The sequence below is a fragment of the Quercus robur genome, chromosome 5 (genome assembly GCF_932294415.1).
Source record: "Quercus robur chromosome 5, dhQueRobu3.1, whole genome shotgun sequence".
Classification (NCBI taxonomy): Eukaryota; Viridiplantae; Streptophyta; class Magnoliopsida; order Fagales; family Fagaceae; genus Quercus; species Quercus robur.
The window spans coordinates 86,650,729-86,667,245 of record NC_065538.1 but is presented as its reverse complement, the minus strand read 5'-3'; the positions used below and the strand labels follow the sequence as shown (position 1 = coordinate 86,667,245).

At 36.0% G+C, this 16,517-nt stretch overlaps 1 protein-coding gene across 1 annotated transcript; it reads right to left on the bottom strand.

Annotated features, from left to right (window-relative positions):
- Positions 1-3,265: 3,265 nt before the first annotated feature.
- Positions 3,266-15,050, bottom strand: LOC126727569 (uncharacterized). The gene is made up of 13 exons (XM_050433302.1): positions 14,877-15,050; positions 14,519-14,779; positions 11,237-11,366; positions 11,026-11,128; positions 10,554-10,677; positions 9,767-9,832; positions 8,650-8,688; positions 7,747-7,827; positions 7,575-7,622; positions 6,008-6,058; positions 5,820-5,888; positions 4,035-4,280; positions 3,266-3,755 (listed from the first exon to the last, which is right to left on the bottom strand). Exons 2-13 carry the CDS (start codon positions 14,696-14,698, stop codon positions 3,504-3,506), a joined length of 1,389 nt encoding a protein of 462 aa, XP_050289259.1. The 5' UTR covers positions 14,699-14,779; positions 14,877-15,050; the 3' UTR covers positions 3,266-3,503.
- Positions 15,051-16,517: the final 1,467 nt, after the last annotated feature.

Sequence of the window (16,517 nt, the reverse complement as noted above, 5' to 3'; positions counted from 1 at the left end):
ATTTCCTATTATAAGATACTTGTGAAACATGGCCTTTTACTTAATAAGCATTTATGCACTCTATTATACCATTTTATTAGAAGTTTTTGTTATATTTTTTAATTGATAAAACTTAAGTACAGCTTTAGAACAAAGGTGTTTTATATTAGGTTTCATAATTAATTTAAACTATGTTACAATATTGGGAAATAAGCCGCATAGTTATATTTGGAGAAAATAACACATCTTGTGTTGCATTGGTCAATGCAATTGCATGAATAAATATAAATGAGGAATTTTTATGGTACAACATCTAAGCAATGGTCTGTTAATTTAAAATTTTACCTTATATATATATATATATATATATAGATAGATATGTGAAAATTTTTAAGAATCTTTGCTAGTAATGCAATCAATGAATCACTACTAACTAAAAGTAAGTCAATAATCCATCAAACACAATAAATCATTTTGTGTATAATTTTAGGACATTTGGTAAGTATTGTGAAATTATATAAGGCAAAACTTAGGTACAAAATTTAGGTACAATACTTAGGTGTTATTTCTTAAATTCTCATTTTAAAATTCAGTCATATGACTTTTTTTTTTCTCTTTTTTGATAGGTAATAGATATTTTCATTAATAAAAAAGTACATCATGTTCACAATGATGAACAAACTGTACTTGAAACAAATACAAACAAATCAAAGAGAAACAGAAACAAATTGTAGGAAATCGAATACAAAAATACATTGTGTAAAACCCCAAATATGAGACCACCCGAATAATGTCCCAACTAACAAAAACTTCAAAAGATCAACAAATTTCTCAATATCCTCGAAAGTGTGAGTATTTTGTTCCCTCCAAATTAGCCACATCAAATAGGTTGGCACCATATTTTAGACCAAAGAAGAGTGTATCCCCAAATAATTCTTCCATGCACAAAGAAAAGAAACAACCATCCTTGGCATCACTCACTATATACCAAACATAAAAAATAAAAAATAAAAATAAAAACGTCACTCCATAAGGCATGTGCAAACTTACAATGAAGTAAAAGATGATCCACTATTTCTCCATCACAGCGGCACAAATAGCACCAATTAACCAAAGACAAGTTCCTTTTGCAAGGTTATTAATAGTAAGAATACTATCTCAAGCTGTTGTCCATAAAAAGAAAGAAACTCTTCTAGGTACCTTAACACTCCAAACACTTCCAAGGGAAAGGAATGGTAGGAGGAGCAGATAGAGAATTATCAAAGGAGTGCACATCAAAAACACCGTTCGAAGTTAACTTCCAAAACAAACTATAAACCCCCTCACCCCTTGTAGCTGATTGGCATAACCTATCCTCCTTTATTAAGAGAACTAAGTTAAAATCTCCCCTTCCAATGGTTATAAGTTAATTATAATTATCATCACCAATTGTGAGGTTGTAGTCACTGGGTGTAGTTGAAACTTGAAAGTCGTCGGATTGATGGGTTTACACTTTACAGTGCAGGCTTGCGGCAAACAGGGAGGAATGGTAGAGTTGGAAATGGGCTTTGCGGTGGCAAGTAATATGGGTTGGGTTATAAGAGCATTAGCATTGGGAAATTGCAATGCTATTCTATTTTACAATTCTAAAAACCACTTTATCATTTATACCATCTTATTTTACAATACTTCCACATCCCAAACTTCTATTTTTATTAAAATATTATTTTTTAATCTTTCTTTACTATTTTTTTCTAACTGAAACTTTTGTTTTCCTGGGCTTTCGAACAGTTTTTTTTTCCTCTCTTTCTCCTTCAACCTTTAGCACCAGCTCAACACACAAAGCCACACACAGACCCATCGGAACAAAAACCCAGAAAAACCCAAGCCACCGCTACCCACTGCCCACTGCTCACCAAAATCCCACCGGAACAAAAACCCAGCGTCACAACAGAAGGAAAAAAAAAAAAAAAAAAACAACCCATCGGAAACCCATCGGAAACCCAGAATCACCAGCCACTTCAGCCACAACCCAACCACAACAAAGCCACACACACACAAACACAAACCATCAACAGAGCCACACAAACCAGGCCACCGATCAACAAACCCACCACCCAAGCCACTGATCAAACCATCAAACCAGGCCGTCGATCAACAAACCCACCACCTAAGCCACTGATCAAACCATCAAACCATCAACGGCCACCACCCAAGCCACCGATCAACAAACCCAAACCACCGATCAACAAACCCACACCCAGGCCGTCGAAATACCCAAAAATCGTCATCGGAGCCACCATCGGAGCTACCGATGATCCACCCAAACGATCCACCCACCGATCAACGGATCCACCATTTCAAACCCACCGATCAACCGATCCCAGCCCAATGATCCAAACCCAGCTCACCGATCCACGCTAATCCAACCTCCAACCTCAAAAATCCAAAACCCAGCACCGGTGCAACGAGAGAGAGGCAGGCCGTGCGATGAGAGATGAGGGAGTGGCCATGTGAGATGGGTGAGAAATTTCAGAGATGGGTGAGAAATTTTGGCAATGAAGCTTCGGAGAGGAGAGAGCAGATGGAGAAAGAGAAGGAAGAGTGAGAAGAGAAGAGAAAAAATGAGAGGGATGAGAGAGAAATTTCGGTTGAAATAGGAGTATAATATTATTAATTTTTTACAATTGGTGAACAGTACAATTCTATGTATAGAATTGTACTGTAGCAGTATTGCAAAAAAATTTGCAATACTGCTGTTTACAATTTCCTGATGCAATAGGTTTTTAGGTGTAAAATGCTAAATTTCTCTTAGATATAGCATTAGCATTTCCCAATGCTAATGCTCTAAGCAACCCATTTTAGCTTATAAGCAACGAATTGATTTTTAGAATCTACTTAGTTGAGTTACCAAACAACCAAATGCTTATAAGAAACGAATTGATTCTTAGAATCTAATACTAATTAGAGTTACCAAATAACCAAAACAAGGAGTGCATTAATTTGTCTCGAGAAAAAAAAAAATTAATACATTACCAAACGTTGCCATAAATATTATTTACCATTACCATTTAAAAACATGAAATTCTTCTCCCTGAGAGGTTTTATGGGGGAATTGTCTTTCCTTGCTTCTTCCTGATATGATATCTGCACCACCACCAGAATGAACAGAACAAATAGTACAACAGTTGTGGGTTCAAGTCCTTAGAGATGGTAGGGATTATCTCCCTAGATCCAGAGAGAGAGAGAGAGAGAGAGAGAGAGAATGTACATGCTTCTTTATGAAATATAATAATTAACATGGGCAAGGACAAGGCAGAGAAATACAATTTAAACAAACATCAACAGATGAAAATGAAAATATACAATACACCCGGCTCCCTGCCCCAGCATCAAACAACCTCTATGCCTAACATAATGTTACTCAGCCTACAATTCCCTGAGATCCCAGATCCCACCGTATAATCAAACAAAAATGAATTGGGTCTGTTTTCAGTGGGCAGCTGTCCTGGTTAGAGAATGGGGGGCAATGCAAAGTGAATACATCAATTATACGTTGAAGACCGGGGTTTTGGTGGTATATAAAAAGAGTTACCACAGTCAATCGGAGTTTGCAACAATGGATTCCATCTATCAAATATGATTCGGCCTCCTCGGCCAATTCGTCCACGAAATTTACAAGGTGGTGCAGATACATTATTTCTTGTTGATGAATCAGATGGCGGTACAATGCCTGCAGCTGCCAGCTTCTCTGGAACTAGAGGTTTGGTGAACAATAAGATTGGTTCAAGAGGATCCTGCATCATTCAATCCCATGTTAAAATTCACAATTAGTGATAAATTTGATATTCTTCAAGCAAAAGCAGATACGATCACAAGTTATAAAGACTTGATCTTTCCTGACCCATTTTATATTGGGTAGTTAATATTTTACTCATGACACAAAATTTCAGCTATTACTTTCGGATTCTTTCCCCCTCCTGAGAAGAGAGGAGAGAGATTTTTTTTTGTGGGGGGTGGGGATTCATAGAAAAGGAGAAAGACAGTATGATTGGGCAGAAGAGCTATGAGAGTACCATTTTATGAAGCCATCCTTGTGGTACATGTCGCCGCCTAAACTCTTGTTTCATGCTTCCTGAGGGAACTGTAACCAAATTGGAGTCTGTGAAAGGAGGATTCTGTATTGAAGGAGGCCGTGTACGGGGACGGCTGTTTGCAAGGTCATCTGAATCCACATATTCTTCTTCGCTAGAACCAAACTTGCAAGAGAAGGGTGGAAATCCAGGAAGCACCAAGCTATCTTCCAGGAGCTCTGTTTCATGCTGAAAACCAAGAAGAATTCACTCAACAATTAACACCAGGTTTCTAATAAACAGAATTGGCATATATACTCGACCCTTGAAGATACAAGTAACCATCCCAAGAATCACTTAAAATTGCAAAATGAATAATGCAACATATCCTTTTTTTTTATAGGTAAATATGTAACATATTCAATACAAGAAAATATCATGTTAACCAAAACATAGGGCAGACGCAAAAGATTAAAAGGTTATCATGAGGACTCTTCACACATGCAGAACATATAATCTAAAACCACATTGTGGAGGAATCTCTCCAACTCTATACCATACCTAACAGGATACATATTTAGAGGCTACCACCTTAAAAAAAATCTGTACTTGAAATATCCCCTACAAAATAACCTTTTCCAGCATGAAACTGCATACAATCATAGCATCCTAATACATTACTGAAAATCATACTCTACCCAAAGGTCTTACCTAAATTCTGGTCTCTACTAAATTATGGTACCATCCCCCTCATTAAGACTATTTTTCTTTTCGTTTTTGATAATTTTGTTTGTTAAGAGATAATTACAATATGCTGCTAACCCCCATAACTCAAACCCTTCCACCCCCCCCCCCCCCAAAAAAAAAACCCCCACCCCCCCCTAATAGACCCGCAAGCATTTTGTGCATGGGGAGGTGCCAATTCAACTACGAGGCCCTTGGCATAGGGAATGCAACCCAAGTACACAAGAAGCATAGAAAACAGCACCCCAGAGGGTAAACAGGAAAAAATCACAAATCAGATACTAAGCTTAACAACATTGATGCATCTGAGAAAGACTGAAGAACCAAAAGCAGCATGAACTGAAGCCCATTCAAATAAAGCCTTGGGAAAACTCTATTTGATCTCTCCTAGTGACTCACTCTTTAACTTCAAATTCCTGCCATTACTCTCCATTCATATACACCACATAGGATGGAGTTAAGCTCCATTCAACTAGGCTCTTCCCACCACCAAGCTTCCTCGCCCCAAGCAGTCAACAATTGAACCATAGAATTGTCACAAAACACAATGGAGTGCAATAAAGATCATAAGCAAAGGAACAAGAAATAAACAGTGGTTCAATTATTCTCCATATTTAGATCGAACGAAGGATAAGATTCCTATTATTGCACTTCCAAAAATTGGCTGTCAAAATGCAACCTAAAGCTGCGGTTTACACAAAATAAATTAAAAGTAGTGAGGGTTCTGGTACAACAGATGCTTTCCATGTGAAAGTACACTCAATCAAACCACAAAGTAGAAAGCTGAACGTCTTAAATTTGAATTAAGAAACAAGCAGATAGCTATGCAGGGAAAAAAAAGAGGGGGGAGGGGGGGGGGGGGGGGGGAGATTCTCTTATTGTGACCAAGAATCTTTAATATGATGTTCCAAAAATACCATACGAAGATAGAAGACACAAAGTAATGGTGCATTCCCAAATATAAATGCAACCAAAGAGAATAGTATACACTTATAAATAAAAAAGAAATAAAATCATAGAGGATAATACACATCATATGCATACCTTATACTTCATTTGGATCCTTTGAAGGCTAACTTCAGTCTCCATTATTTCTCTCTTTTTCTCCTCTCTCTACACACGATCAAATACTGAACATTGAGTCTTACAAGTCCATACAGAAGATCTCCATCCCCACATAAATGAAAAACTACCTAATATATATTTCAAAACTTCAATTAGGAAGAACAAACCTTAATTAGAGCCTCTAGAATGGTCTTGGCTTGGTCAAGGTTCCGCCTGACCTGAAAAAAAATTAAACCGAATGTACAAATTTAATTATATGTTTATCACCGAAAAAAATAACAAATAAAATTCAAAGACGAGAAATGTATACATTTGAAGTTCCCAGTCCTGCCAAGGTCTCAAAAAGGTACATTTGAATGCCAGCTCACTTCATGAAAGAGCTATTGGTAAAGTAGTAAACCAAGCATGCCTTGTTAATTGCTATACAAAATAAATCCAGAAACCTTTCTTCAATGTATCCCCACCACACCAAAGGTCATACCAGAATTGCACCTTACTACTCTCTCTTATCTTAAAAAATATAAAACAAGAGAGGGATTCCCATACTCTTTTTATACTCTTCCACAAACTCACACTATTGGATTCTCTAAACTCCTTAGACGTTCAGGCACTCAAGCTTCCCCATATTTGCAGATATAAGTGACCTCCAAAGCTGATTTTATTCCACTCCAAACCTCTAATACCATTTACCTAATAATGCACGATTAAAAGGTTTAAATTTTCAAATCCCCAATCTGCCTGTTTTAATTGGCGGACACACTATGTTCTAATATACCAAGTTATTTGTATTCATCCCCAATACTTCCCCATGGGAAGCCCTTTGTAACTCCTCCAACTTGTTCGCAACTGAGCTATGCATTTTAAACAAAGACACAAATAGGGGCAAGCTTAGTTTGGTTCAGAGTCATGGAAGGCGGAGAATTTCCCATCAAACCAAGCCCCTCAGGTTTTTAGTTATATATTTATTTATAATTGGCAAGTTACGCACCCAATGGGTCTTGAACCCACAACCTCACCTTTCACCTAGAACTTATAAGGGGAGGAGATAACAATCGAACTAGAGGTCATTGGCAAACCAAGCCCCTTGGTTTTAAGCACCAAATGCAGGAAGCCTGAAGATAATTTTATCTTAACATTGTTTTGTTTATTTTTACAAGCCAATTATATTTTTATTTGTCATTTGGATTTTATTTTAAGTCTCATTAGTTACTTAGGCTATTAGTATTTTAATTTCATAGAGTAAAGGTTAGTTTTGTAATTCAGTTATTTAGGCTTTCATAAATCAACTAAAATTAGGATCTAGTCCTAGTTGTCTATACATGCATGCTATTGTACTGACTTGGCTTGTAAGCTCACAAGCCCACGTATATCAGCACACAGATGCTTGGACAAACACACAATTTTTTTTAATATGTAATATTTGGACAAATCTACAAATTAAAGTACACTAATGATTATATATTTGATTGGGCCAGGCGTAGGCTCATCAAACTAAACAAACTAAGCAACCTTAAGCTTGGAAATTTCCTCATAATGAGCTCAAGTTTTTATATTCATAATTACACACACACCCAATTGGTCCTGAACCTACAATCTTATCTTCCATCTTTAGAAAGTGCCATTTGAGCTAGAGCTCACTAGCACCTAAGCAAAGCATGATTCAAACTTGAGTAAAACTCAAAGACCAAAGTAAGCAAAAAAATCAGTAATGGATTAAGTGAAAGTAGTGCTAACCTGACGAAGCTTTTCAAATGATTGTACATTGTTTTCCCTCCTTTGCATCTAAAAAAAATATCACCATGAGGATGTTTAGACGTTGATGTTTACAAATTTTATCATCTAGAAAGAGAACTTTTCACTCAAAAACTAAGTTAAAATGCAAAAGTGAGCCAAGCTCAACACTTACCCTTCTTGTGTGAAGTCTGTGGGTTTTCTCCCTTGGCCTAAAGACATTGTAGGGATTGGTATCATTAACAGGTGGAGGAGGCTGTAAAAAACAAGTAGTAGAGGCTGTGAATAGCTTAAAATTAATGGGCAGTTGAATCAAATTATTTCATGCAAATAGTATGAGGAAATATCTATGTTTATGGAGCAAGACTTGCCACGTAGATTACTCAAGTAGTTTTGCATTACTCAAGTAGTTTTGCAGCAAGTCTTGATTTTGTTGAAGGACCAGTCCAATAAATGTTTTTTTTTTTTTTTTTAAATGTAACTACATGTTTCTTTTTTAAGCATAGTACAATTTTTTAAAAGGGCAGTATTAAAATAGAAAAATATAATCAGTACCAACTCTAGGTTAGTTTTATGGAACTTATGGGGAAAATGTTCCAGGAATTGGCATTTTCTAATTTGCTTGCAAACAACAAAAGAATTCCAGTATGGTAGTAAAACGCTGGAAAATGGCACCCCAAAAATTATTCTAAAATACATTTCCCTATAAGTAAACTGGTAAACATTCAGCTTATTGATAGGCCTTCAAGTATAAGTTCTATAAAAGAAAAGCATTTATGCCTTCATTATCTAATACTCTTTCCTTTTATTAATTATTGTAGAAAAGATTCAAATCCATTCCATGCATATTGAAAAAAACATTTTTACCATTAAAATATATTTTCAATGAGAAAAATAGAGCCACAATTATGAACTTATATCCTAAAAAAGAATTTTTTAAAAAATCAAGGATTGAGTTTACTTATTCCCTACACTTGTATAATTGCATTAAATGTTATAAAAAAAATGTATTAAATGTCATAATATGACTACATGCAAATCTTGGCACACAATCTAACCATAAAGTGACAATACAAACCTGCAAACGCCGTAAAATAGGCTTTTGCCATCTTTCACGCTGGCCAAAGAAAAGAAAAGGAGCATAAATAGTCATGAAAGAACAAAAACCACTTATATTGAACAGCAAATGAAATTTTATAATTATGTAATATGAATTGACAATAAATTAATCCCCCCAACCTATGTGAAGAGTTCCTACTATTTTTCGGTGTCTTCTCTTACTCGGTTGACTAAACTACATTCTAGTTGCATAAAAACCACAACAGTGCATATTACCATAGTTATACCACCATCTCCAATTGCTGAAGCTCATTGAACCCACATGTCACTGCTCACCATGATCACATGAAAGATGTAATATGGCAAGTCATTCAGAAAGCTAAATGCTCAGCCATGTGAGGCATACATTTCACAAGTGTAGCATAGAAGGCTAAAAAGGTAAAACTTCCAGCCTAAACCTTTCCACACATGACCATTATCTCATTTTAGTAAGCTCGTGGCCAGAATCAGTGCCTTGCCATGAGGTGAGCTTCAAAATTGCCATTTATAACCCTGGGTGTGTACGTCCAGTGTAAGCATTCCAAAATTAGCCAAGTGTTCTCTGATCGTAACATGATGAACATCAATATCAGTGTCATTTCTAACTCAAAAATCCGTAAAATTATGCTTGCTATTGCTGTATTGTTTAAGTCCATCAAAATATAATGTAGCCACCTTAAACTTATATTGCTTACCATGCATGGTTTTTTCTTATGTTACTACGAACCAAGTCCCTGTCAGGTTTTTTTTAGCATTTTCTCATACGCTAAAATATTTTGCCACTGCTTCACAAATATTCAATTGCCGAGAACTTTATTTGAGTGGTCTCACACTCTTGGATGTAGTAATATGAATTCAAAGTTCATATAGATTGTCTTTCTAATTGTAATCATTATCTCTTTGTATTCTTTTGGAGAGCTGTGTATACATCCTGCAGCTTCTTTTATATTAGTTATCAAAAAAAAGAAAAAAAAATTAATGCCTAAACACACAAATAATACAAAACACTGTAGAGACCCAGCAGTTTCTAACAGATTCATGCTATCCCAATGACGTAAAATCTCTCAATATCATTAAGTACAGTTTTTAAAACTTACCTTCTCTTTCCAATAGTTATAAACAGACTGGATAACAGCATATCTGATGGAGTGAACTTGTAAAGCCTAGTATTCAAAGGAAAGGAAACAAAGAAAATTTAGATGCAACCTTTTATACCTACAACAAATAACTAAAGAGAGCAACCAATGAGATTTAAGAAAGCAAAAAATTTAGATGCAACCTTTTATACCTGAATAACATTTAATGTAATCCAGCAAATGATTTCTATTTTTTTTTTTTTTTTTTTTGGATAAGTAACAACAAATGATTTCTATTTCTTGCATCAAAGGTACTTAACGACCATAAGGTAAGCAAATCATAGATTAAGGGAGAAACAAGACAGATGCTGATTCCCCACCCCCACCCCACTTCCGGGGGCCATCCTTCAGGTGGGAAAATGCAGTAACTAATATTATTTCAACAATATGCCTTTTTTTTGGACGAAAAAGATAGAAGAATATGCCATTTTACCTCCAAACAGTGGTTGATTTCTAATTGATGCATCTATGCAGCCAAGTTAAGTGCTCTTGTAAGCTTAGGACTTTAAAGAACACTTTACAAAGTTTCATTTCTTGCTGAATTTCAACCTCATCAGGAACAGAGCAATGGGAACTTTTTCTATATATTCCTACACACATACCTAAGCAACTAATACCTCATTCCTCATTTAGCAAGACCAAAAAAAAGGGTACCAATCATAGCCATTTAATGCACAAAGTAATGCAGACCATCAACTAACATTCATATTGATGAGAATATACAAAATCAAAAAAAAAAAAAATTCACCTCAATAGCGGCATCCAGTTGCAGAAGAACAGGAATTGGTGAACCGAGAGTAGGTGTAATAACTCCTGCTCTTTCTCGAGCCTTATGGTCCAATACCTCCAACTTAAAAATAAGAAACTCTAACCTGCAATTACAAATGCACCTCAATGATTACATTATGACTAAAATTTGTGCGCAGAAATTTGAAAAATAACTTGTAATTATAGTCCTTCTAGAATGATTCAGCATTTCTATTCACAAATTCATTTCCATTTTTAAACACTTCCTATAGCTTATAGCTGTTTCAGACCAATTTCCATAGACAAAGTAAAAAAAAAAGGGTTATAACTTCTAGTTATTATGGTATAACACCATGAAACTATTAAGCCACTAAAAAGATATTGATTAAAGGAGAACATTAAACGTAACCAACTAGTGTCAAATAAAAGGATAGAACCAGGAAAAATGATAACGTAACGTTTGATGTGATTACTTTTCAGGTGCAAGACTCTTCCTTTCATTGTTGAAGTCTTGAAGCCAATCGTCATCCTCATTGTCCAAGTCATACTCAACAAATTCTCCAAGCTCAGCCCGAGCTGAAAATAAATTTAACAGAATTTAAGCATGCTACAACAATCAGATACAACTCAAAAGAACTTCCATACTAATTATAACATCAAAAAGGATCTATCTAGTTCACAAACCTCCCCTTCCACGTAAGTAAGATGTTGGTTGACTGAAAGTGCGGGAATAGTCTCTTTCATATGTATCCACAACTACATACTGAGGAGTAGGTATCTCTGCAGCCACTTTCTTGGTAGGGGCTTGATGTACCTAATGAACATAAATCTTTAAAATTAATTTAAACAATAGTATCAGAACACCTCTCCATTTAAACACAATCATATGTTTAAATTGACAAAATTCTAATTGTTGTAAAAGGTAATTTTCATGATGTTACCATATAATTTTTGGGAGCAGTACACACACAAACACACATATTAAGATGTGTACAAGCCCTTTTCAAAAAATACAAATCAAAGAGAAAGAGAATCAATAAACTTAACAAAAAAAAAAAAAAAAAATAGAAGGGATGCCAACCAGTACACTCATCCAATCATACAAAGAAAATAAGGTATGCTCTTTGAATACAAAAGTAGGACGTTCAAGACCATCAAAGACCCTCTTATTTCTTTTGTACCACAGATTCCACATGAAACATAAAGGCACAGCTGGCCACACATTGGATGTTCTATGGCAATGAAAACGTCTTTTCCAACACTCCAATAGCTCATACGCAAATCTGAGCATCACCCACATCAGCCCAAATAATGAAAAAAGTGAAGGACTAGATATTCGTTGCCTAAGAACAGTGAAGAAACGGGTGATCAATAGATTCCCCACTGCTTTTACACATATATAACCAATCAACTATCAACAAATGCCTCTTGTGAGTTGCGAAGATTATCTACTGTCAAGATTTTCCAAAGAGCTCTAGCCATACAAAGAACGCCAGCTTACAAGAGACCTTGGCAATCAAAATTCTCTTCCATGGGAAGGAAGAACTTGTGGAGCCCTTAAGGGCATTATAGCATGAATAAACCTAAAACACCTCTTTTCTTAATGGCATCCATGAGGCACATAAATACCTAACAAAGAAGGCAAATTATCATACATTAGCTCAAAAAAAGAAGCTACTGATTCCAGCTCCCAATCCTTGAAAGACATAATAAAGTGAGGATTACAGCTACTGAAGCCTCCTTGTCAACCGCTAAGGCATATAGGTCTGGGAACAAGTCCTTTAAGAGAGCCGTCATCACACCAGATGTTTCACTAAAATCTCACTCTGGAATCTTCTTGTACCTTGAAGCATAAGAATTTGGGGGACTCTCATCCCCTGCTTATACTCTTACACAAACTAACCTTATGTGGACACTGAAGGTTTTGTTATCCATCCTCCCCAACTTTCACCATACTTTGCATAAATTACTCTTCTCCAAAGATGATCATTTTCCACTTCAAATCTCCATAGCCATTACCCTAAAAGAGCTTGGTTAAAAGAGCTAAGCTTTTTGATACTCAATCCTCCCTCTTTTATAGGGAATATACTACTCTCCAATCCACCAAATGGAACTTTTTGGCATCCCCAATCTTCCCCATAGAATGTTCCTTTGAAGTTTCCCCAACTTATTAGCCACTTGAGTAGGCATCATAAACAATAACAAAAAATAGGCAGGAATAGAAGAGTGTACTCTTCATCACGATCAACCTCCTGCCTTTGGACAAATACAGCTTTTTCCACCCTGCTAATCGTCTTCCCACCCAACTTATTTAAGCTGTACCTGACAAAGGCCTAATAAGAAATTATACCTTATTCTCCACTATATTTCCTTTTATTTTTTCTAATTCATTTCGTGAGATAGACAAGGAAACCCATTCATGCTATTTAGTTGCCATCTCTCTAGCTTTGTGGTATCCTATATGAGTCCCAAAATGTATCAACAACTTTTCTGCTTGCTAGTGGGCTCTATTAGAAATTACCACATGACCCACGCATGTAGCTACCAAAGCACCATTATCCATTGCAATATTGCATAAAATTGGAAAAGCTCTTCTCAAAGGGACCTCCACAAAACAAACACCAGAAACTCTAATATTGAAGAAAGACAATTTTTTCTTTTAAAAAAAAGAGTCTCCATATATTTTTAGAAAACCTAATGGAAAGTTTGTCCACACATCCCTCTTACACAAATCCCTATCCACCATTCCATATTTGCCGCATCACATATCCCCACAGACCATCCATCTCTGTTGCTCCTTTGAAATGTGCCTCCACTTAAATTCTGACAATTTGACTGTGTCAAATTCCTTCCATGGAAATTCACATCACCATAGTCACCTAAATCCATATAGAAAAATTACTCAAAACTTCTACCTTCCAGATTATCATTACCCTAACCCATCCTTCCCTTCCTCTCTTATAGAATGCCACAAAGAAACCACCAAGAACTAATCAACCATGTCAAACTCTTATGATATAAATCCCTAAAAAAATTTGGGTTCCCATTGCAAATACACGACCCAGCAAGCATATAGGTGTCAAAGCCTCCTTATTTGTTGCAATAGCGTACAAAACTGGAAAGCATGTTATAAATGGGCCTCCTCACACCACACAATATGCCAAAAACGACCACGAAATAATCCCCAACATTGGATAAACGAAAGCCTAGGTAGAGACTTCCAAATCTTCTGATCCTTTTCCACAAATCCACTATATAACTAGTTCATCGGTGCATCTCCCATACACCAATTTCTAGTAATCACTCCACATTTATCATTGCCCTATTCTGAGTAAGGAGTGAGAAGGTGGCTCTACCACTAAGTTGGAGCTGAGCTGAAAATCTGTTCCTGGCCTGGACAGAGAAGGCCATCACCCCATATTTGCAAAAATTAGCAATAAAACATCTCCTGTAGACTATTCCTGCCATTTGCTCCCCTGTCATTTCCCTCCACCTGAATCCTTTCCTAACCAACATCCCCCCCTCCCCTCCCCCCCAACTCCCCACTGGAAAAAAAGAAATGATCTTGCATTGACGGAACAAGACAAAGAAGAACTAGTGTTATAGCAGAATACATATAATGTCATACCACTAACCTTTAGATCAAATAGTATTGAAAGTTTAAGAAACTCATCTATAGTTCAAAATTCAGTATGAGGGTGAGTTACACTACATATGCATACACAAAAACACAACAATATTACGTCAAAAACTTCACCAAACCCGCCATATTAACAAAGTACTCACACTCCACAACCACAATTCACACTCTTTACTCAAAACCCACTTGACCCCATTCCTTCTCTAGCCATAAAACCAAAACCCCGTCACAAAAAAACCTCAAAACTCACCTGGGTCTCCAAAAAAATTCATAACGCAAACCAACTGTTCGACAAAATGCCCCAGCGAAGAAACCACAAAAAATACCTCGGGTTCAGCTGCATCGGAAGAGAGACGAAGCAAGTGGGAATTGCGAGTGGAAGAAGCAGTGGTGGCGGCGTTGGCCGTAGTGGGGACATCGTCATCTTCGAAGTCCTTGACACTCTTGACGATAGGAAGCTTCTTGTGAATGTCGAGAGGACGAGGCCTGAACGACAACCTACTCATGTCGTTTTCGTCGTTGCCACCATTACTACAGCTACTACTGCACTTTCTTCAATCCAATTCTCCTTCTAACACCTATAAACACTTGCATACACATACACAGCCATGTCTGTGTTAGAAAATTGATACAAAGAGAGAAGCAAATATGTATAGGTATATGTATATGTATGCAAATACTTACAAAAAAATTGGGGTTTTTTTTTGGGGGGGGGTGGTGTTGGTTAATTTGTTTGTTCTTCTCTGAATCTGCTTCGGTTTCCTTTCGATTCTTCGTTTTGGATTTCGAAATTCTATCTGTTTTTTTAGGGTTTAGTGTAAGCAAAGAACGGAGAAGAAATTGGGGAAAATTTAAAAATAATGATAAAAGAAAAAGAATATGGATTTTCTAGTTTGGTTTGGGTTCCATGGGCCGGTTTGAGTTGACATTTTTTTTTTCAATTTAATTTTTGCTATGGAAATACTTTTTCCGAGGTGTAAATGCAACTTTTTAAAATAAATAAATATTTTGATATTTACATAGAGATTTGAAACCTAAAATGTTTCTTGATTGTAAATACCAAAATATATGACCAATTGAACTATAAAATTCTTTATGGATATAAGTGCAACTTGATTGTTGGGATTTGAAGACTCTAAACCAATTTCATTAGTTTTGGGTTGGTTTGATTTGATTTAGGTAAGATAAAATTTGGATTGGAATGTTTTAGTTGGATTAGGGATGACAAATTTTTGATTTGTCCTATAGGTATTTATGTATCCTATCTCAAATGGGGTAGAAAAAAAATCCATGAATAAGGGATGAGTAGGGTAAGGATAGGGTTTTAAACTTATCACCCACAATGAGTGTTGGATAGGGGTTCATGTTGGCTATCCACCTCACACTAAGGTAAGGAAAACCTACCCATGGAAATAAGGGTGACAACAGGACAAAGGGAAACAAGCCATAATTGTGAGGAGAGATTGAGAAGTATTTTGGAAATAATAATAAGATGCGCATAAACCCACAAAAATAAATAAATAAATGACACTAGTGCTTATGGAAGTAAATGAGAAAGAATAGGAAGGGATGACAATGAGAGAGGGAGAGAGAGAGATACACAAAAATAAAGCCTTAGTCACAAAACTTTTGAGGAAAGCCATGGATTCTCAAGAGATTAATCAAGCGACCACATGTATTCTTCTTTGACATTTTGATTTTTTTAAGAAGAATTACATAACTATTCCCCATTGGTGCATTGATTGCTCTCATTTGTGTATGATCAAACAATCTTAGGCGACTCTTACTCATATTTCTTCAAATATAAGAGCCACCCTACATTTAAACAAATTTCTTCATTTTGTATCTCATCATTCATTGTATTTCCACTTACCTATATTAACATTTTCATTTAGTTACATTCATTTTATGAACAAGTTTCTTTTTAAGCCTAACATGCAATGTGCTAGGCATTGAAAATGTAAAATCATGATACCTAGAGAGGAAATTTCTCTATGTCTGATGTACCTTTTACACCCACCATGAGACATAATCTCATTATATTTATTGCTCGGATAAAAAGGGATTTGAGGTTCGTTTTCTTTTTGGAAAAGTGTCAATTGAGAAGCATGGTAGAATCTTAAGATGGAAACTAAAACTAATGGATTGTATCATCTTAGCGTGCATTTAGATAAATGAATTTTGCCAACTTATTTTACTATTTATGAGTCTCACTACACTTTTTGGTATTATTCATAAGTCCCACTGTACTATTTCAACTAACTTTTATCTTTATCTACAGTACTTTTAGCAAAATAAACGATTCCCAAATAGACCCTTAATATT

Excerpts from the sequence above, each read along its gene's own strand:
- LOC126727569 (XM_050433302.1), bottom strand. The coding sequence starts at position 14,698 with ATGAGTAGGTTGTCGTTCAGGCCTCGTCCTCTCGACATTCACAAGAAG. Across the intron at positions 7,828-8,649 it reads CTATTTTACGGCGTTTGCAG|CCTCCTCCACCTGTTAATGA; the intron begins GTTTGTATTGTC and ends TGTTTTTTACAG. Across the intron at positions 7,623-7,746 it reads ACAGACTTCACACAAGAAGG|ATGCAAAGGAGGGAAAACAA; the intron begins GTAAGTGTTGAG and ends TATTTTTTTTAG.